This window comes from Rhinopithecus roxellana, chromosome 5 (assembly GCF_007565055.1).
Source record: "Rhinopithecus roxellana isolate Shanxi Qingling chromosome 5, ASM756505v1, whole genome shotgun sequence".
Classification (NCBI taxonomy): Eukaryota; Metazoa; Chordata; class Mammalia; order Primates; family Cercopithecidae; genus Rhinopithecus; species Rhinopithecus roxellana.
This window is the reverse complement of record NC_044553.1, coordinates 6,551,598-6,576,838: the sequence shown is the minus strand read 5'-3', so window position 1 is coordinate 6,576,838 and position 25,241 is coordinate 6,551,598. Positions and strand designations below refer to the sequence as shown.

The window sequence follows — 25,241 nt, the reverse complement described above, 5'->3', positions numbered from 1 at the left end:
ATGTAGAAAACAATTATCACCCATAAATTAAATGATGTATTTGGTGCAGGGCTGGCAAGCCCCAAAGTTGGGGCTTAGCTTGGGACAGTTCTTGGCTTTGTCCAGGAAAGAAGCCAAAGGCATGACAATGGTAGGAACCTCTGCTGAAGCGGCAGTGTACAACAGCAGCAGAAGTACTGTTTCTTGTGGAGCAGGGCTAGTCTGTAGGCAGTGTGCCTAGAGTAGCCTATATTGCTTTTTATATTTAGTAATTTTTAAGCAGAATTCTCAATCTCACATTTCTTAATCTTTCCTTCTCTTTTTTTTAGGATATTGAAAAGATTTTTAGTAACATTTCAGATATACATGAATTGACTGTGAAACTTTTAGGTTTGATTGAAGACACAGTTGAAATGACTGATGAAAGCAGTCCTCATCCCTTAGCTGGCAGCTGTTTTGAAGATTTGGCAGAAGTAAGTTTACAAAACTACTTTATATTCTCATTAAAGTCCTAAATGCTGTACTAAGAAATTTAGAGACAAGTCTTGGCAACATAGTGAGACCTCATTTCCATAAAAAAATAAAATAATTAGCCAGGCATGGTAGTGCCCATCTGTGGTCCCAGTGACTCAGGAGGCTGAGGTAGGAGGATTACTTGAGCCTGGTGGATCAAGCCCATGATGTGTCACTGAACTCCATCCTGGGTGACAGAGTGAGACCCTGTCTCCAAAAAAAAAAATTTTTTTATGAAAATTAGAAGATACCACTGGCCATTGTAAAAAGATATTTAAGATTTAACCGATAACAAACTAAAATCACATTGCCTATATAGTGACACTTTCTTTATAGTGTATTTATGGCAATATTTATAGTAAAAGTTTATATACTAGAGTATTAATATTTGGATTTTTTTTTAAGTCGTAAGTATGTTCAAGATGAAGAAAGATGCATTTTATTGACCATAACTCTTTACCTTCTGTGGATTTTAAACTTAAAAGTTGGAAAGAAGGTTTATATTATTTTAATGTTTTCCAAAGTAAAATTCTTTTTGTTGTCTTTTAAATGACTATAAAAATAATGTAGCTCATTGTAAAAATATTCAGAAAAATAGAGAGATATATAAATTGGATGAAAGTCACTTTATTTTATGACATCCATAGATAACTTATCCTTATATTTTTCTGTGCATACATACGAACGTATGTGTGTTTGCAAAAATAGGATCCTACTATTTTATAACTTACTGTTTTTACTCTGTGCATCATAAACATTGTCCGTATTAATGTATATACTTCAACACAATTTTTAAGTATAAATAATGTGATGTTATATGGAGACACCATAACATATTTTAACTATTATCCATAGGTTGTAGAGTTTTTTCCTTTCTTTTTTTTTTTTTTTTTTTGTTATTGTAAACAACACTGCAACAAACATGCTTGCACTATGCCTTGATATTCCAATCCTTTTTTTTTTTTTTTTTTTGAGACGGAGTCTCGCTCTGTCGCCCAGGCTAGAGTGCAATGGCACAATCTTGTCTCACTACAACCTCCGCCTCCCTGGTTCAAGCCATTCTCTTACCTCAGCCTCCTCAGTAGCTGGGATTACAGGCGCCTGACACCATGCCTGGCTAATTTTTTTATTTTTGATAGAGACAGTGTTTCACTATGTTGGCCAGGCTGGCCTCGAACTCCTGAACTCATGATCCACCCGCCTCGGCCTCCCAAAGTGCTGGGATTACAGACGTGAGCCACTGCGCCCAGCCATATGTTCTAATCATTTTTAAGGATGTATTCCTGGAAGTGGAATTTTAGTGCTAAAGACTAGGTATATTTTTAGAACTTTGAAACATTTTGCCACATTCACTTCCAGATAAATTCCAGTGTATGTAAGCTTCCTTCTTTCTTCACCCTTTCCCTTTGCTAACTCTGGATATTACCTTATTCTTTCTCTTTTTAATTCTTTTTTTCGAAATTTGTTTTGTTTTCATATCTGGTTCTGCAGATATACCATTCATTTTTGCCAGTCTCATGGGAAAAGAAATCTTTCTTTCTTCTCCTTCTGTTCTCTTTTTTCTTTTCATTTCTTTCTTTTCTTTTGAGATAGGGTCTCACTCTGTTGCTCAAGCTGGAATATAGTGGAACAATCATAGCTCACTATAACCTCGAACTCCTGGGATCAAGTGATAATCTGTATCATATTAGTAGAAAATATATTCTTTTAAACCTAATGCTTTTTCTCTTTTTTTGAAAAATAGGAGCAAGCGTTTGATCCTTATGAAACATTATCACAGGACATTCTTTCACCAGAGTTTAATGAACATTTCAATAAATTGATGGCCAGACCTGCAGTTGCTCTACACTTTCAGGTAAACTTAAATTGAAGGTTTTTTTTGTTGTTTATAAAGCAAATCAATAAATCTCTCACTATTTTATCCTTCAAATATTTGTAATTCTAGAATACTTTTAATCCTTCAAATCTTGTTCATTCTAAACCTATTTTAGTTTATCTTTTGTTTTCTCTCTGGAGCTCTATCTGTTCTTACTGTAGAAATCTTTTATAGTACAACATCATGAATACTGAATGACCAGAAGAATTTGGCACATACTAGATATGGGATGTAAAGATGAATCTGGCTGGGTGCGGTGGCTTGTGCCTGTAACCCCAGCATTTTGGGAGGCCGAGGCAGGTGGATCACTTGAGGTCAGGAGTTTGAGACCAGCCTGGCCAACATGGTGAAACCCTGCCTCAACTAAAATTGCAAAAGTTAGCTGGGCGTGGTGGTGGACTCCTGTAATCGCAGCTACTCAGGAGGCCAAGGCAGGAGAATCACTTGAACCCGGAAGGCAGAGGTTGCAGTGAGCTGAGATCACACCACTGCCCTCCAGTTTGGGTGGCATAGCGAGACTCCGTCTCAAAAAAAAAATTAAAAAATAAAGATGAATCTGGAGTGTGATTTGAGGATTATGTTCTCTATAGGGGGAAGAATTGGAGAAATCTTAAAAAGTTGAGATAACCTCAACCTCCTATATACTCATACTGATTTTTCTATGAGGCCTACTATTTAAAGGAGATAAATACTGTATTGAGGGAGAGTATGCAAGTTAGTTGGTTCAGGAATACACTTAGATAAAATGAAAATACGTGGAGAGATACACACAATAAAATTTTATTTTTACTATCTCAACACTATAACAAAAGTTATGTTGGCATAGGTGATACTTGATTAAATGTGTAAAACTTCTACATCTAAACTGACTTTTCCAGCCGGGCATGGTGGCTCAGCTGGGTGGGAGGCCGAGGCGGGCGGATCACGAGGTCAGGAGATCGAGACCATCCTGGCTAACACGGTGAAACCCCTTCTCTACTAAAAAACACAAAAAACTAGCCGGGCGTGGTGGCGGGCGCCTGTAGTCCCAGCTACTCCGGAGGCTGAGGCAGGAGAATGGCGTAAACCCGGGAGGCAGAGCTTGCAGTGAGCTGAGATCCAGCCACCGCACTCCAGCCTGGGCAACAGAGCGAGACTCCGTCTCAAAAAAAAAAAAAAAAAAATATACAAAAAATTAGCTGGGCGCCTCTATTCCCAGCTACTCGGGATGCTGAGACAGGAGAATGGCGTGAACCCAGGAGGCAGAACTTGCAGTGAGCCGAGATCGTGCCACTGCACTCCAGCCTGGGCGATGAGCAAGACTCCATCTCAAAAAACAAAAACAAAAAATGTTATATTGACATAGGTGATACTTGACTAAATGTGTAAAACTTCTACATCTAAACTGACTTTTCCAGCCAGACGTGGTGGCTCCTGCCTGTAATCATAGCACTTTGGGAGGCTAAGGTCAGAGGATTGCTTGGACCCAGGTTTTTGAGACCAGCCTGGGCAACATAGGGAGACCTCGTCTCTACAAAATATAAAAACTTAGCCGAGCGTGGTGGCATGCACCTGTGGCATGCAAAGAGAATTGCTTGATCGTGGGAGGTCAAGGCTGCAATGAGTCATGATCATGCCTCTGCACCCCAGCCTTGGGTGCAGAGTGAGACCCAGTCTCAAAAAAATAAAAAATTAAAAAAAAACTGGCTTTTACCCCTTGACATTTGAATATGGTAAAATCTTTATTGTCCTAAAACAAGCAAGCAAGCAAATGAACAAACCTTTCTTTAGTAGAATAAGTAACTAGAGTGAAGAAAGTTTTTTCATTTCCTCTCTCATTTTTTTCTTTGCAGCCAATTGTCTTTATATTATTTTTTACCATTCTTTATGAAAACACTACCATGTATGTTTTAATCAGGATATAAATTGCCTTGGACAAGTAATTTAATTGCCAAATCCAGTAGATATTTTTATTTCATACTTATGTCTGTAGTATTTGTTACTGCTCTTATCTCTGGGTTCCTGTATACCTGAAGACTGGCCGCGATGGCTCATGCCTATAATCCCAGCACTTTGGGAGGCTGAGGGGGGTGGATCACCTGAGGTCAGGGGTTCAAGACCAGTCTGGTCAACATGGTGAAACCCTGTCTCTACTAAAAAATGGAAAAATGAGCTGGGTGTGGTGGCAGGCACCTGTAATCCCAGCTACTCGGGAGGCTGAGGCAGGAGAATTGCTTGAATCTAGGAGGTGGAGGTTGCAGTGAGCCGAGATTGTGCCACTACACTCCAGCCTAGGTATCAGAGCAAGACCCTGTACCCCCACCCAAAAATATAGATAGATAGATAGATAGATAGATAGATAGATAGATAGATAGATAGGGAGACACACACACACACACACACACACACTATCCAGGTGTGGTGGTGCACACCTGTAGTTCCAGCTACTATAGAGGCTGAGGCAGGAGGATCACTTGGAGGCTGGAGAATCACTTGAACCCAGGAGGTGGGGGTTGCAGTGAGCCAAGATTGCACCACGGCACTCAGGCCTGGGGTACAGAGTGAGACTCTGTCTCAAAAAAAAAAAAAAAAAAGAGAAAGAAATACCTGAGACTGGGTAATTTATAAAGAAAAGAGGTTTAATTGGCTCAGAGTTCCACAGGCTCTACAGGAAGCATGGCTGGGGAGGCCTCAGGAAATTTACAGTCATGGCGGAAGGCAAAAGGGAAGCAGGCACGTCTTCACATGGCCAAAGCAGGAGGAAGGAGCAGGGAGGTGCCACACACTTCTAAACAACCAGATCTCCTGAGAACTCTATTACAAGAACAGCATTAAAGGAAGAAATCTGCCCCCATGATCCAGTCACCTCCCACTAGGCCCCACCTCCAACATTGGGGATTACAGTTGAACATAAGATTTGGACGGGGACACAAATTCAAACCATATCAGCTCCTATGATACTACATGTTCCCAATTTTCATCTTCTCTAATTTCTTCTTCTCAGTCTCTTAATTATAGCTATTATCCAACTTCTGTTATCAGCCCCTGTTTTTCTGTTCTTCTGTACTCTCCTTGGGTGACTTCATCCATATCTATATACTGGTGACTTCTTATTTGTATTTCCAGACCATCACTTTCTTTTAAGCACTCTGTATATATGTGTATGTGTCTATACACTTTCATATAACCAGCTGCCTTGAATTGATGCACTTGGATCCTCTAAACGCACTTCAAATATGACATGTTTAAAACTGAAGTTACCATCTTCTCCCTGCCTTCTTTACTGTGAATTCCCATTATTTATTATCTTCCACTTCTCTACTCTCAAAAACTTGTTATCATGGAATAAAAATTATACTTAATTCTCAAAATTACTTCAAGAGAGGAATTTTTTAAAGTTGACTCGTATTTTCATATAAACCATAAAGTATGCATTAAATACACAGTCTATAAGAACTTTGGATACTCATTAAAAGCACTCACAACACATTCCTTGTTTCAGTCCTATTTTATTAGGAATTTTTGCTGTAGAATTTGAATGTTAAAGGGCCCAATTATTAATAAAGCTGTCGCCCTAGATATTCAGTGAAATTGGAAGAGTTAGATGAAATCCTTTTTTAGGCCAAACTCACTTGTTTTAACTTTAAAAAAAATTCCATGTAAGATAAAATAACGCTTCCTTAATAAAACTAAAAACAAAAAGCATCTTTAGAAGCTGTGTAGCATACTTTATTTATTTAGAGACAGTGTCTCACTCTGTTGCCCAGGCTGGAGTACAGTGGCACAATCTCAGTGCATTGCAACCTCCACCTCCTGGGTTCAAGCAATTCGCTTGCCTTAATCTCTCGAGTAGCTGCGAGTACAAGTGTGGACCACCACGCCTGGCTAATTTTGGTATTTTTTGGTAGAGACAGAGTTGCACCATATTGGCTAGGCTGTTCTTTTGACCATGAGGCACCGTGCCTGGACTGTATAGCACACTTAAAAAAATAAGATTTGAAGTTAGAACTTAAGGCTTTGGGTCAATTAATAGTTTTTGTTTGTTTGTTTGAGACAGAATCCTTCACCCAGGCTGGAGTGCAGTGGCGTCATCTTGGCTCGCTGCAACCTCTGCCTCTTGGGTTTAAGGAGTCCTCCTGCCTCAGCGTCCTGAGTAGCTGGGACTGCAGGCGCATGCCACCACACCTGGCTAATTTTTGTATTTTTAGTAGAGACAGAGTTTCACCATGTTGGCCAGGCTGTACTCAAACTCTTAACATCAGGTAATCTGCCCGCCTCTGCCTCCCAAAGTGCTGGGATTACAGGCATGAGCCATTCTGCCCAGCCCCAATTAATAGTTGTATTACCTTGAGCAATTCACTTAATCTCTGAGACTCAGTTTGCTCATTAGTAAAATGGTGATCATAATGATATATCTATCTCTTATAGTTATTAGGAAATTAAATGGTAATATATATAAAGCATAAGCATAATGTTTGATGTGTATTAAATACTCAAATGTAGCTCCTGTTGTCAGAGGACTCCTTCCACTGTAAATACATGCTACAAAAATTTTATAATGCACTTTGTCAGCCATTGTAGTACAAATTAGCAAAACAGTTGATCTTGTAGACTGATTTTGAAGTTTCATATTGGTTTCGTTTCAAGCACTATATATAAAATATCCAGAATAATTCACTATATTAGTTAGATTGATGCTGTCTTAGTCTATTCAGGCTGCTCTAATAAAATATCATAAACTGGATGGCTTATAAACAATAGAAATTTATTTCTCACAGTTTGAGTTTGGAAAGTCCTATATCAAGAGGCTAACAGATTTGGTGTCTAGTGAGGGTTTGCTCTTCTGGTTCATAGATGGTGCTTTCTTACTGTGTCCTCACATGGTGGATGGCACAAACAAGCTCCCTTAGGCCCCTTTTATAAGGGCACTAATCCTGTTCACAAGGGCTCTGCCCTCATATCCTAATCACCTCCTAAAGGCCCCATCTCTTAATACTGTTGCATTGGGGATTAGGTTTCAATATGTGACTTTTGAGGGAACACAAACATGCAGATCATAACAAATGTCAAAATGAATTAATCTTTAAGAAAATTGGTGGCACTTTTTGTGTATCCTAGTAAGAAGTTTGGTTACTGGGTAATACGTCTGTTGAACAGATTATAATTTAACTTTAACAAAATGTGAAAATTATGGAAATATTTTTGAAGATTTTTTTAAAGCAGCATATCAGATTCTTTCTCACATTATATATTGGTGTGGTTAGTATTTTTCTTATGGCAAGAAATACCAGTAAGTCAACTATATAGACATTTAAAATTAACATGAGTTAAATCCATTATAAATTTTAGAAAACCATTTATTCTGCAGTAGTTTCCAAAACTGGGGTGTACCTATCCCAAGCTATATACTAAGATTTTTCAGGATATGTAAAGGCACAGAGAGCTTTAAGGGAATCTATTTCTAGTCTTCGGAGACGTTGTTTATGTTTTTTGCATTGTCTTTTCCAAATTCTCTTACTTGTTAACTTTTGCTGTATGTATTTCCCATTATGCATTGATCTAAGATGTGAAAACCTCTAGGGCACCAAACAGGAAAAAAAAAAAAAAAAAAAGTATTACCTCTATGGGAGAGTTCACTGAGTACAAAGCAAAAGAGTTTGCAAAAGAAGGTTATGGGGGATGCTAGTAAAAATTCTTGGTAGCCAAAATGTCATATCTATCTATGTTATGTCGTATCTATCTGCCTAAGAATTAAGACGTGATATGCTTATCACAAGGGTTTATATTAACCTTATTGTAAGTACTTTATCATCATTTATTATAAAGAAGAGGAGAAACTTGTAAAGTTCTCATACCTTGATGTAATATGTTAGAAGCAGTTGTAGTTTCATCCAGAGGCTTCTAATCCTTGAGGCCGTGACATTAATATGTTCGTTTGAATTTAACAATAAAGTTTGACTTCTGACAAAGACTGGTGTTACTCTTTATTTTGACAATGAAGATCGGCTTTGTCAATTAAGTTGTATGACAGACATTTTTCATAAATGAGCTAAATCTGAAATTTTATTCAATTATTGTTTGGTGAAATACATATAGATCACATTTACAGTATACAGCATCCCCTGAAATGCATCTTTTGTAACTATGTAAATTTAAAACATTTTAAAATTGTGCAAGAGGGTGCATAGCTTCTCAGAATTCCTTTAGGGTATGTGGAAGCCAAAACATAAGCTGTAGAGGATTACTGTGAAAGTTATTTTAGCCACATAAAAGAAAACGAATGTATATATTTCTCTAATAAAGGAGGAAAGGAAGAAAAGAATAACTTGATATACAGCACTTCAGTTTCAATATAGAACATGCATTCTGTTGTAGTTTTGATAAGTCTATATCTCAAATTTTTAGTGGCCGTTTCTGTTAGGCACTGCTGTTGCATGTCCTTGATGTCAGAGACATACTGTGATATCTTTTTGCTTTGCAGTCCATTGCTGATGGCTTTAAAGAGGCAGTTCGTTATGTCCTTCCACGTCTTATGCTGGTGCCAGTATATCACTGTTGGCACTATTTTGAGTTACTAAAGGTAAGATTTTATAACATAGAATCTCAAAGTCCTTATGTAATAGAAAAGTTTACTTTTTAAAATTAATTTTGGAGACACACATTACCAGTCTTTTAGTTCTTATTTTATGTAATTAATAACTTTTATATATAACATTGCTCTAAATTTCTGTCTTGTTTATCTTATAAAAGAAATAACTTTTGAAGTTAATATTTTTTTCTGTGCAGTGTTGTATTCTTCCTGTCTTAGCTGGAACCCAAGCAGCACATTAAAAATATATGTATAACTTTACAAAAAAAGATTCTCTGCTCTATTTTAATTAACTAGCCAGCCACTAGTCCTGGTCACGTTGGCTAAGAGGGTTTGGGAGGCTAGTGATTAATTGGCGGCAAAAGTAGCTGTGGTTTAGGATGAGTCAGGCCATTATAGTCAATGACCTGATCTTAAATGCAGACCTAGTAGCAGAGATTTTAAAAAAGCAATCATCCAGGTAAGGGAAAAGTTTTTTTTTAATTATGTGGTCAAACCAGCATTTTTAAATGTTGGCAATGTTAGAGGACAACTCTAAGACTAATGATAGGACTTCTAATAAGACATGAACTGTATTTTTTAAAATTTAGGCATCCAAATATACATCTGGGGCTGCTTATATATTATTCATATGAAGCCTGCATATCTTTTGATGAGTTCTTTATGGATCCATTAGTATCCATGGAGACTTACACAATGAAGTTGCTCATCTATTTGTGGATAAAAGCTGGCTTCCTCCAGCATCAAATGCTGTGGGTAGTAGCACTCCATAAAAAAGAACATAAAAAAGAGATAAGTATTCATTAGAAGTAATCATATATATTCCTTGCCTAGATGCCTACAAGATATACATAGAATTATTCTGGCTTTTATTTTAATGTTATTACCGTGGATTAGATGGAAAAAGTCTTAACTGTCTATCTAAACCAACGATGTGGTATCCTAAAGGAGAGGTACAAAATAATCAAGCAGAAAGATACTTTGCTTCTAAAGAGCAGTGAAAAAGTTGGAAGCTGGACATGGTGGCACAAGCCTGTAGTCCCACCTACTTGGGAGGCTGAAATAAGAGGATCACATGAGGTCAGGAGTTCAAGGCCAGCCTGAGCAACTATAAGACTCTGTCAAAGAAAAAAAAAAAAAAGTTGAGAAAGAACATTTTACTGAGCAAGATATGTAAGAATTACAGTTGAGAAGGGGCCATAATCTGAAAGTAGACAGACGTTCTTAGATGTTAGCTAGAGTCAGTGAAAATCAGTAGCAGTGATAGAGATAAATGAATGGATTGTCACCAGAAAATCTCCATCTCTCATATGCTCACTTTGGTAATCACTCCTACCTTTAAAAGATCAAGGGAAATTGTGTAAGGAATTAGAAATGGGAAAAGAAACACTCATCGATGAGTTCTCATGCTTGTCCAAAGGCAGCAGATATTCTTATTACTAGGTAGTAGTAATTTTGGGCTTCAAAGAATGAATAAAGAGAGCCAGGTGCGGTGGCTCATGCCTGTAATCCCAGCACTTTGGGAGTTCAAGGGGGATCAAATCACTTGAGGTTAGGAGTTCGAGACCAGTCTGGCCAACATGGTGAAATCATGTTTTTAGTCTCTATTAAAAATACAAAAATTAGCCAGGCGTAGTGGCACATGCCTGTAATCCCAGCTACTCAGGAGGCTGAGGCAGGAGACAGCTTGGGCAACAGAGCGAGACTCTATCTCAAGAAAAAAAAAAAAGAAAAAAAAAAAGAATGAATAAAGAGAAACTACCCATGTCTGATCAATGAAACTGTAACCCTTAGAATAAATGGGGAATATACTCAGTTTTAATTAATGCACAGCAACAACAAGAACAAATGGAGATGTGGAATGGAAAGACAGGCCTTAGAAAAGATTAGAAATGGCGAAAGATTTGAATCACTTCACAAAACAGGATATCCAAAATGGCAGTAAACGTGTATTCAAACTCATTAAAAGTCAAGGAAATGCAGTTAAAACCACAGGATACCATTACATACACACCAGATTACAGAAATTTGAAAGTCTGAAAATATCCATAAACAGCAGCATGAACTATTTGCATTCAGCTAGGAATGAAACTGTATAACCCACTTTGGAAAACTGCTTGGCATTACCTTTTAAATTAAAAAATATGCATACTGTGTGACTAGGCAGTTCCATCCTTGAATATATACTCTAAAGAAACAAAATGTATGCACATGTATACCAAGAGAAATGTACAAGAAAGTCTATACCAGGTGTCAGTAATAGCAAACCCTGTTTGCCAACCAGAAAAGGGTAATTAAATTGTGGTTCAGTCAGGTAATGAAAGAAAATTACACTAGAACAACACACATCAATGATGCTTACAAATAAACTTTGAGAAATAATATTTCATTGGTGTGTTATATTTATTTATCCATTCATCTGTTGATAGACCACTGAATTATTATTATTTTTTTTTGAGATGGAGTCTTGCTCTGTCACCAGGCTGGAATGCAGTGGTGTGATCTCAGCTCACTGCAACCTCTGCCCCCCTGGGTTCAAGCAATTCTCCTGCCTCAGCCTCCTGAGTAGCTGGGACTACAGGCACATGTCACCACACCCAGCTAATTTTTGTATTTTTAGTAGAGACAGGGTTTCACCATGTTGGCCAGGATAGACTCGATCTCTTGACCTCGTGATCTGCCCATCTCAGCCTCCAAAATGCTGGGATTACAGGCATGAGCCACCGCGCCTGGCCAACTGTTGGATTTTTTTTTTACCTTTTGGTTACTATAAATAATGCTTCTGTGAATGTGGGTGTACAAATATGCCTTTGAGACTTTGTTTTGAATTATTTTATGTATATACCTGGGAGTGGAATGGGTGGATCATATGGTAATTTTCTCTTTAATTTTTTGAGGAACTACCATACTGTTTTTCATAGTAACTGCACCATTTTACGTTCCTACCAACCATGCACAAGGTTCTGATTTCTCCACATCTTTACCAAACCTTGTTAGTTTCTTTCTTTCTTTTTTTTGAGATGGAGTTCCACTCTTGTCGCCCAGGCTGGAGTGCAATGGCACAATCTTGGCTCACTGCAACCTCCGCCTCCCAGGTTCAAGCGATTCTCCTGCCTCAGCCTCCCGAGTAGCTGGGATTATAGGTGCCCGCCACCATGCCCATCTAATTTTTTGTATTTTTAGTAGAGACAGGGTTTCACTATGTTGGCCAGGCTGGTCTCGAACTCCTGACCTCAGGCAATCCACCTGCTTCGTCCTCCCCAAATGCTGGGATTACAGGCGTAAGCCACCACGCCTGGCCTGTTTTTTTGTTTGTTTGTTTTTTTGTTAATAGTAGTCATCCTAATGGATACGAGGTGGTATCTTATTGTGGTTTTGATTTTAATTTTCTTAATGACTAGTGATGTTCAGTATCTTTTATGTGCTTCTCAACTATTTGTATGTCATCTATTTTATTGTGTTGTTTTTGGGACAGGGTCTTGCTCTGTTACCCAGGCTGGAGTGCAGTGATACAATCAAGGCTTACTGCAGCCTTGACCTCCTGGGCTCAAACGACCCTAGTACAGTGAATTAGAGACAAATTGATAATTTATTGGAATTTCCCTTTGCTATGTGCACACATGTCCATAGTAGATGTAGCATTTGGTAGGAGTTTCAACAAAAGCAGGGTAAATATTCCAGTGAAGTCTCATACAGAATTAAGAAAAAACTTACATGAAATATAAAATCTTGGACAGGATACACTTGTAGACAACTAGGGATAATGATGAGTATCAAGTAGCAAGGAATATATTCTTCAGCTAGGTTAATAAGATATTACCCATTAAAGCCAGGCACAGCAGGTCACGCTTGTAATCCTAGCACTTTAGGAGGCCAAGGAAGGTAGATTACTGAAGCTCAGGAATTTGAGACCAGCCTGGGTAACATGGCCAAACCCCATCTCTACAAAAAATTAGCTGGGTGTGGTGGCGCATGCCTGTAGTCCAAGCTACTAGGGGGTCGGAGGGTTAAAGCAGGAGGATCGCTTGAACCCGGGACATTGAAGCTGCAGTGAGCCAAGATGGTGCCACTGCATTCCAGCCTAGTTGACAAAGTGAAACTTTGTCTCAAAGAAAAAGGAAAGATATTACCCATTAATAAACAATCACTTTTATTTTTAATTTTAAGCATACATAGCAAGGGTATCTTTTCTCTTTGACCTCTTTTCCAAAGTACACTCATTTCATTTTATTTCTTAAACTCAGTAGTTTTCCAGTTTGTTTTCAACATAGAAAGAATCCATTTCAACTCAGTGGTCATCAGATTTAGACACAGACCAGTGTTTTGCATAGCTGTGTCTGGTGTCATTGTAGAGCGACAGGGTATTAGTGTAGCAAAAAAGCAGAGACTTTGGGATCAGAGCTCCTGGGTTTGGATACAAACTCTCCTATTTATATTGGGCAAATTACTTAATTTCTCTGTGCCTCATTTCCTTCATCTGTAACATACGATAATAGTACCTTGTCTTACAGAGTTGTAATTAAAAGTTAAATAAGCTAATACATAAAAGAGGGTGCCCAGAGTAGAGCTCAAAAAACATTCATGGCCGGGTGCGGTGGCTCAAGCCTGTAATCCCAGCACTTTGGGAGGCCGAGACGGGCGGATCACGAGGTCAGGAGATCGAGACTATCCTGGCTAACATGGTGAAACCCCATCTCTACTAAAAAATACAAAAAACTAGCCGGGCGAGGTGGCAGGCGCCTGTAGTCCCAGCTTACTCGGGAGGCTGAGGCAGGAGAATGGCGTAAACCCGGGAGGTAGAGCTTGCAGTGAGCTGAGATCCGGCCACTACACTCCAGCCTGGGCGACAGAGTGAGACTCCGTCTCAAAAAAAAAAAAAAAAAAAAAAAAAAAAAAAAAAAAAAATTCATTATTGGTCTAAATACTTAACAAAATCATACAGTAGTCATTTATTCCAGTTACTACTGACAGCCACCTAGTGGGTACCTACCACGTGCAGGTAAACTAAAAAGGAATAAAACGTGTCCCTAGGCATTAAGGTGTTCACAATTTAGTGAAGAAAATAGATGTCAAACAAATAATTACAATATTGTTAAGAGCCTCATAGAAGTACTACTATGAGATCAATAAAGCAGGAGTTACTAGCTCTGCTTAGAGAAGTCAGAAAAAAATCATATTAATTTTTCCTTTGTTTAGTGAAGTAAAAAAAAAAAAAAACAAAACATTGGTTTTGGGTATATAGGGATTTGTCCTACTGAGAGAGAGCGAAGAGTGTGTGCATGTATGGGTATGTGTGTGTGTGTGTGTGTGTGTCATTATTTATTTGGGGGAGTCGTGAAAGACAAATGCTGAGGAACTCTGCAGAATAAAAGAGACAATAGAAACATGACAATTTAGTGCATCATGGACCAGTTCCTGTTTTGGGGGAAAATATTACCTTAAAGGATGTTATTAGAACAATTGGCAAAATTGGAATATACACTATAGATGAGATTACAGATTAATCAGTGTTAAATTTCCTGAAGTTGATCACTATACTGTGATTCTGTAAAAGAAAATCCTTGTTGTAAGATGAACTATTAGAAACATTAAAGGAGTAAGGGAGAGTGATACTAGTTGAGAGTAATTTGTGATACATTTGACATTTCTTTATATTCCAAAAACTACTGCAAAACCATTCAGCCATAGTCCCCCTTCCTGTGCAAGGAACTGAATGGATAGTATCACAAACTACTGAAAAAACAGTCTGCACACACTGGCACACAGAATGATGAAGCATGTGACAAAATGTTAAAAACTGGTGATTCAGAGTATTACAGGAGTTATTTGTGTTACTTTTACTACAACTTTTCTATAAATTTGATATTTCAAAAGAAAAAATTTAAGAGGGAGAAGGCATAGTCAGAAGGCATCTTCAAGAGGAAGCATTTCAACTGTGTCCTAGCAGCTAAATTCACCAGGTGGATGAGGAGGTTAGAGACTGATATGTAGAAAGCTAATAGGGGCATGAAAGTGCATTACTTATTTGCACATAGTTCAGTACAGTAATTTTTCTTTTTCTTTTTCTTTTTTTTTTGAGACAGTCTTGCCCTGTCACCCAGGCTGGAGTGCAGTGGTACGATCTCAGCTCACTGCAAGCTCCGCCTCCAGGTTCAAGTGATTCTCATGCCTCAGTCTCCCAAGTAGCTGGGATTACCGGCGTGCACCACCACGTCCAGCTGATTGTTTTGTATTTTTATTTTTGTATTTTTAATTTTTATTTTCATTTTTTGCGGCGGGGGAACGGAGTCTCACTCTATCACCCAGACGGAGTGTAATGGCACAATCTCGGCTCACTGTATTCTCTACCTCGCATGATCAGGTCATCCTCCTACCTCAGCCTCCCGAATAGCTGGGACTACATGTGCACATCACCACGCCCGGCTAATTTTTGTATTTTTTGTAGAGACAGGGTTTTGCCATGTGCTTGGGCTGGTCTTGAACTCCTGGGCTTAAGTGATCTTCCCGCCTTGGCCTCCCAATATGTTGGGATTACACGTGTGAGCCACCTTGCCTGGCCCAGTAATTTCTGTGTAAGATGTTTGGAATACATTCTTTTACGTATCTGTAGAATATTAGTTGGATATTCATTAATATGATGTTTATCAAACCTCACTGCTGAAAATTCAAGAAATATTTAGCAAATTATTGGATTATTTTGCCAAACAGAGCCGTTGTTTAATATACCTCCATTACCAGGAAATCCCACTCTAAATATCCTCAATTTTGTCCTCTTTACAGCTTATAATTATTACATGATTATTTAAAAATGACGCGTGGAAGAGTTTGAACAGCCTTAAGACCAAGTAGACAATGAAAGTTTGGTATCTTCATACCATTTTGGTAGAATCTCACTACTGGTGATAATTTAGATATTTGGATCAACAAAAACAATAAGAATAAAACAGTTCTAATTAAGCATTTGATATCATCAACATTCATATTTATTAAAGAAATATTTTAGAGTGGAGCTGAGTAGACTCTTTCTATAAGAAATCTTTAAAGAAGACTCCGTAAGAAATCTTTAAAGCCGCAAAATAAGTGATTTTGCCAGTAACTTTCACCTGTAGAAGTCAGAATAACCAAGCACGGATCCCTTTTCAAACTTGCTGATATTTTGACTTTGCTTCCATCCTTTCTATTGCTTACTCTAGAGATTAAGGTATTACTTCTAATGATAGTCATTTACATTATTTATGTTGATAATCTCTTGATGACAAGATCTCTACATGTGTCTTGAAATAAAATCAAATGGCTCTGCGCTTCATGTAGAGAATAATTTCTAAGACATATGAATAAAAGGTAATGGACAAAGTTCTCAAACAATATCCAGTTAGTTGCTGGGGAAAGGGAACCATTGCTGAATGCTTTTGAGATTGCTCTTGGAATATAAGGAAAATTTTAATTTATCACAAAATCTCTAATAAGTTAAAGATCACAAAATAGATTTAAGTTTTTAAAAATTTTCTGAAGTGATCTAATTCCTCATATCCTTGCATAAATATATATTTATAAATACATTATATATATAATATCTATATGATGATCCAGTTTGAATTCTTCTTTCAAAAAGATTAAAACAGTTTGAGATCAGCCTGGGCAGCATAGCGAGACTCCACCTCTATGGAAAAAATTTTTTAAAAATTAGCCAAGCATGATGGCACACATCTGTAGTTCCAGCTACTTGGGAGGCTGAGATGGAAGGATCACTTGAGTCCAGGAAGTTGAGGCAAGGCTGCAGTGAGCCATGATCACCTCACTGTACTCTAGTCTGGGTGACAGAGTGAGACCCTGTCTCAAAAAAAAAAAAAGTCAAAACATTGGAGCACAATACAATCCACTCTGAATTATTTACTATAAGTAAATTTTCTTTCTTTCTGAGAGTGAAATACAAGAGAAAATTTTGGGGCAAATGAAATAGAGCCAGAGTTTTAGGGATTAATAAGTCAGTTTCTAAATCTTACTTCTAAAGGTTGAGATAGAATGTTAATTTTCATGGTTTCTTGACATTTACTAGAATGGTTGAATTTCGTATTGTAAAACAGCAGTGGAATCCTTTGAGAGATGCAGTTTACAGAAAAGTTTATGATGGATTGAAGTGTTAAAAGTACACTTGATTATGTTATATAACAAAGATTTGTAAACTTTTTGAAATTGCTAAAACAAAGTAATCATTAGAGAATATTAAATAGTTTATAGTTATTTATCTTATTTTCTCTATTCCTAGTCGCTAATGAATAAAAGTAAGTTGTAAGCTTCATGCTTTAGATGTTTTAAACTTTTTTAGTATGTTTGGAAAATATAGCCTGGCACAATGGCTCACGCCTGTAATTTCAACACTTTGGGAGGCAGAGGTGGGAGGATAGCTTGAGCCCAGGAGTTTGGGGACCAGCCTACTGAGACCCTGTCTCTACAAAAAATAAAAATAAAAAAATTAGCTGGGCTAGGTGCAGTGGCTCACGCCTGTAATCCCAGCACTTTGGGAGGCCAAGGCAGGTGGATCATGAGGTCAGGAGATCGAGACCATCCTGGCCGACATAATGAAACCCCATGTCTACTAAAAATACAGAAAGTAGCCAGACATAGTGGCCATGCCTGTGATCCCACCTACTCAGGAGGCGGAGGCAGGAGAATCCCTTGAACCAGGGAGTTGGAGGTTGCAGTGAGCCAAGATGGTGCCACAGCACTTGAGCCTGGCGACAGAATGAGACTCCTTCTCAAAAAAAAAAAAAAAAAAATTAACTGGATGTGGTGGCATGCTACTGTGATCACAGCTACTCGGGAGGCCTTATGCCTAGGAGGTTGAGGCTGCAGTTAGCCCTGCCACTGTACTCCAGCCTGGGTGACAGAGTGAGTGAGACCCTGTCTCAAAAAAAATAGAAAATAAAAATAAAATGTCCAAATGGTTTTTACAGTTGTTGTTTTTGTTTTGTTTTGTTTTGTTTTTTTTCCTGATTGCTATGCTCATGTTAGTTTGTATCTGTATTGTGTTATTGTGTTTATATTTATAGAAAGAGGGTTGGGCCAGGCCTGGTGGCTCACACCTGTAATCCCAGCACTTTGGGAGGCAGAGGCAGAAGGATAGCTTGAGCAAGTGTTCAAGACCAGCCTGGGAGACATAGCAAGACCCTGTCTCCACAGAAATTTTAAAAATTAGCTGGGTGTGGTGGCATTCACCTGTGGTCTCAGCTACTTGAGAGACTGAGAGTGGAGGATCATTAGAACCCAGGAGCTCAAGACCACAGTGAGCGAGACCCTGTTTCCAAAAAAAAAGAAAGAGGGTTGGTTTGAGAGGTCAGTAGGTATATATAAAATTATAGCTGTTTTTATTAAGTATCTATAAAATTAATTTAGAGTTGATAATATCTGTTGCTGCTTTCTCTATTACTAGAAAGTTGGGAGAAGAATCAAACAGTGTAGTTTTGATTTTTCTTTCTGTTTTTTCTTAGCAATTGAAAGCATGTAGTGAAGAACAAGAAGACAGAGAATGTTTGAACCAAGCTATTACTGCTCTCATGAATCTCCAAGGTAGCATGGACCGAATTTACAAGCAGCATTCACCTAGACGCCGACCTGGGTAATTCCAAAGTGTTGAAAATGTGAATGCCTCTGCTTACTTTGCTGTCTCTGATGCTGGTTTTCTAAAGAAGTGTGATTTTTTGTGATAGTTACATTCTTGAAAGTTGTGCTTGTCATACTTTTATATACTTTTATCTTGGTCATTTACTCTTTTTACTCTTTTTTCCTTTTCCTTTCCTTTTTTTTTTTTTTTTTTTTTTTTTTTTTTTTGAGAAGGAGTCTCTGTTGCCCAGGCTGGAGTAGTACGGTGGTATAATCTCAACTCACTGCAACCTTCGCCTTCTGGGTTCAAGTGATTCTACTGCCTCCGCCTCCCAAGTAGCTGGGACTACAGGAGCCCACCACCATGCCCAGCTAATTTTTGTATTTTTAGTAGAGATGGGGTTTTACCATGTTGGCTAGGCTGGTCTTGAACTCCTGACCTCAAATGATCTACCTACCTCAGCCTCCCAAAGTGCTGGGATTACAGGTGTAAGCCACCGTGCCCAACCTTTTTTTTCTTTTTCTTAAGAGACAGGGTCTCACTCTGTTGCCCAGGCTGGAGAGCAGTGATGTGATCTCAGCTCACAGCAGCCTCAATCTCTTGGGCTCAAGTGGTCCTCCTGCCTCAACCCTCTGGAGTAGCTGGGACTCACATAGCTGGGTGGCACATGCCACCACACCTGCCTAATTTTTGTATTTTTTGTTGAAACAGGGTTTTGCTATGTTGCCCAGGCTGGTCTTGAACTCCTGGCTCAGGTAATCTGCCTGCTTTGGCCTCCCAAAGTGTTGGGATTGCAGGTCTGAGCCACTGTACCTGGCCAACCCAGCCTAGTCTTAAGCCACTGCTGGGCGCGGTGGCTCACGCCTGTAATCCCAGCGTTTTTGGGAGTCCGAGGTGGGCAGATCGCCTAAGGTCAGGAATTCGAGACCAGCCTGGTCAACATGGTGAAACCCTGTCTCTACTAAAAATACAAAAATTAGCCAGGCGTGGTGGCAGGCACCTGTAATCCCAGCTACTCGGGAGGCTGAGGCAGGAGAATCACTTAAACCCGGAAGGCAGAGGTTGCAGTGAGCCAAGATCATGCCATTGCACTCCAGCCTGGGGGACAAGAGAGAGACTTCATCTCAAAAAAATAAAAAATAAAAATAAAAAAGATTAGCACTGTTATATTATTAGGATAGACTTAATAAATGTTTAAAAGTGTAATCTATGAAAGAAATTTAGGATTTTTTGCAATTTTAGTTCTTCTAGAGCCAGTAGTACTTCTCTTTCATAATAATGAAATTGAGGGATGTATTATTTAGTGGCAAAGTTAGAACTAAATGCTGTGTGTAAAAGCTACTGATTGGTTATTTAATATTTTTTTCACATGATTTGAGATGGTTTATGCTTGAAACCATTTGGGTTGCCTAGCTATTGAATAAGCTCTATTGTTTGTTTGTTTTTTTAGAGATCCTGTTTGCCCTTTTTATAGTCACCAATTAAGAAGCAAACACCTGGCTATCAAAAAAATGAATGAAATTCAGAAAAATATCGATGGATGGGAAGGCAAAGATATTGGACAGTGTTGTAATGAATTCATTATGGAGGGACCATTGACAAGAATCGGTGCCAAACATGAACGACATATTTTTCTGTTTGATGGCTTAATGATCAGTTGTAAACCTAATCATGGCCAGACTCGGCTTCCAGGTTACAGTAGTGCAGAATATAGGTTAAAAGAAAAATTTGTCATGAGGAAAATACAAATTTGTGATAAAGAAGATACTTGTGAGTGCAAGCATGCTTTTGAATTAGTATCCAAAGATGAGAACAGCGTAGTATTTGCTGCTAAGTCTGCTGAAGAAAAAAACAACTGGATGGCAGCCCTTATTTCTCTTCATTATCGTAGTACTCTAGATCGAATGTTAGATTCAGTATTACTGAAAGAAGAAAATGAGCAACCACTGAGATTACCAAGTCCTGAAGTATATCGTTTTGTAGTAAAAGACTCTGAGGAAAACATTGTTTTTGAAGACAACTTGCAAAGTAGAAGTGGCATCCCCATTATTAAAGGAGGAACTGTAGTGAAGTTAATTGAAAGGTTAACATATCATATGTATGCAGGTATGTGAAACTCATTACACCTGCTGACCTAGGGCCTGGGACCCAAAAGCTTAAGGATGCTCAAAAATATTTGAGGCTTGGGGAAAAAACGGATTGCCTCCAAAATACAAAACTACTGCAAAAACAAAAAGAATAAATAAGAGAAGGAATTAAATGTGTAAAAATGTAATATTGTTAACTTCATTAATTATTGAATATTCATAAAATACACATATTCATGAATTTCGAATTTGAAAACAGTTCTCGTTTATTAAGAATATACCATAGTATATTCTCTATGTCAGTATTTTTCTATATATGGCAGGGATACGATGGTATCCTGCCAGTACCATGATTGTCAGGAAGAGCCACAATCTGAGGAGCCAAAGTAAAAAGAAAAAGGGAGGAAGGCCTCCAAATATGGTACTTTGAGTTAATTAAACTGAGTACATTAAACATGAAACCTGTTTTATGCTCTGCCTTTTCAGATCCCAATTTTGTTCGTACTTTTCTTACCACATATCGTTCATTTTGTAAACCACAGGAATTGCTGAGCTTACTGATTGAACGGTAAGAAAAATATGTATTTTACTTATATTGACATTTTGTGAAAAATTAACTGTATTTTGTAAAGTGCCTAGTACCTAATAAATACTCAAGTAATTATTGAACATATTTTATTTGGCATTAAATCGGCAGTATTGCTATTCTCTTCAAATACAAACTCCCCAAAATCTGTTTATAACACAGATCTTCAGCTCTTAGAAATATTTCAAGTGGTAATCAGAAAGACTGCTTTGGAGGATGAAAGCACTATATTTTAATGAATATTGTTCTGTGGAATAAAATGATACTTTCTTAAAAGAGACTTTTCTACTTACCACTTTTTTTTTTTTTGACTGTAGACTACTTTGCCAAATACTTTCCACTTTTTTTTTTTTTTTTTTTTTTTTTTTGAGGCGGAGTCTCACTCTGTCGCCCGGACTGGAGTGCAGTGGCCAGATCTCAGCTCACTGCAAGCTCCGCCTCCTGGGTTTACGCCATTCTCCTGCCTCAGCCTCCCGAGTAGCTGGGACTACAGGCGCCCGCCACCTCGCCCGGCTAGTTTTTGTATTTTTAGTAGAGACGGGGTTTCACCGTGTTAGCCAGGATGGTCTCGATCTCCTGACCTCGTGATCCGCCCGTCTCGGCCTCCCAAAGTGCTGGGATTACAGGCTTGAGCCACTGTGCCCGGCCTACTTTCCACTTTTAAAACAAACTTGTTATGAAAACTTTCAAAACATATACAAGAGCAGATAGAAGAATATAATAAACCCATTTATTCATCAGCCACCTTCAGTAATTATCAACTCATTGTTTCATCTGTTTCCCTACAAATTTAAACACCCCACCCCATGATTGTTTTGAAGTAGATCCTAGACAACGTAATTCATCTATAAATATTTTTCTATGTATCTCTAGAAAATATAGACTCTTATTTTTTTAAATCAGATATCATTATTAAACCTAAAAAATCAGCAATTCCTTTATTATGATTAACTTTTAAAAATTAGTGTTGGGTTGAATTTTTTTTACTTAGTATTATAGTGGCATTTTAAATGTTTTATAGTTTAAAATGTAGAATCTGGACTCCAAAATGATTTTTTGTTTTACATTTTAAAACTTACTAAAACTTATTACTTATACCAAAGCTTATCAACTGTATTATCAAGATACAATTCTAGATCTCTATCACTATGTTGTTTTATGAAACTAAATTTACCAGACTGAATCAGTGTAATGTGCTATGAAGATCTACTTAGTTCTGTTTCCATGTCCAGAAAAAGAAAGCACACTTGTTAGACTTATAGTTTAGCTGTATTTCCTATGTTTTGAGCAATTTTTTTTATTTTTATCTTATCCACTTAGGTAAATTATTTAAATATTGTTAAATATTCAGTTTTGGCCCTCTCTTTGAATTTGTACTCATTTAAAGAAATTTATTAGCCTACTTTCATTTTAATAATATAAATATTAAAGACAGATTAGGTAAGCCATTTCTATCATGTTCTTTAAATTGCTTATGAATTCTTTCCTTGGCTCTTTCCACTGAACCTTTTCTGTATTGATCAGTGCTAAAAAGCAAAACTTTAATTTTTATGAAAGTAAGAATACAAAACCTTACTTTTGTGTAGCCAAAGGACAGTTTTTTGTAGTATGCCATACCTTAAGGGAAGTTTAACAGTAATCCACTTTTCATGAAAGTGGTAGGAAAGAAGGTTGCTTGGTCACAATATTTTCCTCCTTGTATTTTCATTATGTATGAACAGATTTTTCTCCTTTTGCTTTTCTTCTTAGGTTTGAAATCCCAGAGCCAGAACCTACTGACGCAGACAAATTGGCAATAGAGAAAGGCGAGCAGCCAATCAGTGCAGACCTTAAAAGATTTCGCAAGGAATACGTCCAACCAGTACAACTTAGGTTTGGTTTGAATATTTTATATATATGTATACATATTTTGTGTGTCAGTTTTCAATATATAGTTAACACAAAAGTTCTCAGCTTTTAATTCAAATATAGGTAATATTTTTAACTTCACAGCAGTTAAGTTAAACTAAGAAAGTTCTTTCTCAGTGAAAGTATTCTTAAATACCCTGAAGAAATTCAACTATTTAAATATCCTGTATTTGCATCACGTATCTCTGGCATGTGATATGTTATGCTTACGTAGCAGGATAACTATTTGTTATAGTAAGTAAAAATTATAAAATTTCATATGAGCTTGCCTGCTGTCAACCTTTTTTCACACTTTGTTCCTTCATTTCCCTTTGTGATCATATAGTAATCCTGGCTTTTTTACAATTTATAATATTTGTGGAAGTTCTAGCCCTTTTCCCACTTATCTCTCACAAAATATATAGACATTTGTTTAAGAAATCATTGCAATAATTTCTAAAAATGTATTTGATTATAGAAGCTTCCAGTTAATAAATACTACTGTGTGCCAGGGATTACCCTAAATGTTTTATCTTTTTAATCTCATTCTTACAACATGATTACTATTCCTACTTTATATATAAGGAAATTGAAACCTAGCAAGATGAAGTAATTTGAGCTAAGTTATATAAAGAGAGTGGCAGGACTCATGTCTGATTTTCTTTGTGTGTGTGTGTGTGTGTGTGTTTACCACTAAGCATTGAAAATTGCTAATCCTTAGGGCTAATCCTTTGATTAGCCCTCTGTACAGTCCAAGTAACTGAAGTATTATCTACCCCCTTCCATTGGAAACCAAGTTATCTTATTAATTATATATAATCTAAATTTTTTCTCTGTAAATTTCAAGTGTCCTTGTTTACTGTTGACCAATAAATTGTAATTTTGGAACTGAGTATATTAGTTATTTATTTCCCAGGATAATTGCCACAAATAAATGCAGTTTTAGAAGAATGATAGTGCTCCCAGCTATATGTCTTTCACCAAAACTTTTAACATGTCATTCTTTGTATAAGAAGATGAGATTATTTATGTATCAGCAATAAATAAGTAATTAGTTTTTTCTGCTAGCTGTGATGCATTCGTACTTATCTACACTCACATGAAATCCCTTGATATGAGACATACATTTATGAAGTTGCTATTGGGTGGGGTAGGGGTGGGAGTATGATCTTTGATTCTCAGTCATATAAGCTCTTTAAGTATGTATTTCTAAGCATTTGCTGTATTCTCAGTCCTGTACTTATAACTATGCTAAGTACAAAAATAACATAGACTGTCATGATATTATGGCTTTATTGGGGACTTTACTGGGGGAAAAAGACACATGAAACAGTTATGTATTGTTCTACTTTGAGTGTTTAAGTGACTTAGAAAAAATACATCCCTATAAAATTTCAGGAATAGCAAAGATTAGACCAGAGTAATTAGGGAAGGCATCTTGGAGAAGGTAAAATCTGAGATTGCCCCTAAAGGATGTATAGGCTTTAGATAGGTAGAAAGGTGATTGTAGGTATTCAGGGTCATGGGAAATAGTATGAAGAAAGGTAAGAAGGCAGAAATAAGAATGGTGTGCTGAGGACACAGGTAAGGACATTGACCTGAGAGGAATGTAAGCATTGTATTGCAAGAAGTAGTAGATGAGATTACCTATATGGAATTGGATGTTGTTGAAAACTCTGAAATCCAAGCCAAGTTATTAAACCTGTTATATAAATTTTGAAAGATTTCTAGTAAAATGGATGGTAGTAATTTTTCTAACATTTTATTATGAAAAATTTTAACATACAGCAAAATTGAGAATTTAAAAATGAACACCCTAAACCCTCCACCTAGATATGTATTCATCTATTCATAGCTATTCATATATCTGTTCATTTATCATTCATCTATCAGTTCATTCATTAATTTTTGTATGAATTTTGAAGTACACTCCTTAAATACTTCAACTTGTGTGTCATTAACAGTTCAGTGTTTGTTTTTCTTTTGTTCTAAAATGTGCATATAATGAAATACATTTTTTCTTGCTTCCACTGAAGACAGAAGATACACACATCTTAAGTGTACTTCTGTTGAGTTTTAACACATGCATCTCTATAATCCAAACGCCTTTCACGATATCGAATGTTACTACACCCCAGAAAGTT

At 37.3% G+C, this 25,241-nt stretch overlaps 1 protein-coding gene across 4 annotated transcripts in view; it reads left to right on the top strand.

Annotated features, from left to right (window-relative positions):
• SOS2 (SOS Ras/Rho guanine nucleotide exchange factor 2) overlaps positions 1-25,241 on the top strand; it is a 115,280-nt gene that overhangs the window by 52,078 nt on the left and 37,961 nt on the right. For 3 of the 4 annotated variants that reach the window (XM_030929924.1, XM_030929923.1, XM_010389483.2), the window contains 7 exons: positions 309-452; positions 2,237-2,347; positions 8,829-8,927; positions 18,425-18,552; positions 19,988-20,643; positions 21,111-21,192; positions 22,960-23,082. In XM_030929924.1, coding sequence (XP_030785784.1) covers positions 309-452; positions 2,237-2,347; positions 8,829-8,927; positions 18,425-18,552; positions 19,988-20,643; positions 21,111-21,192; positions 22,960-23,082 — 1,343 coding nt within the window. The remainder of the gene's footprint in view (positions 1-308; positions 453-2,236; positions 2,348-8,828; positions 8,928-18,424; positions 18,553-19,987; positions 20,644-21,110; positions 21,193-22,959; positions 23,083-25,241) is intronic. The other variant, XM_030929922.1, reaches the window with a different exon arrangement.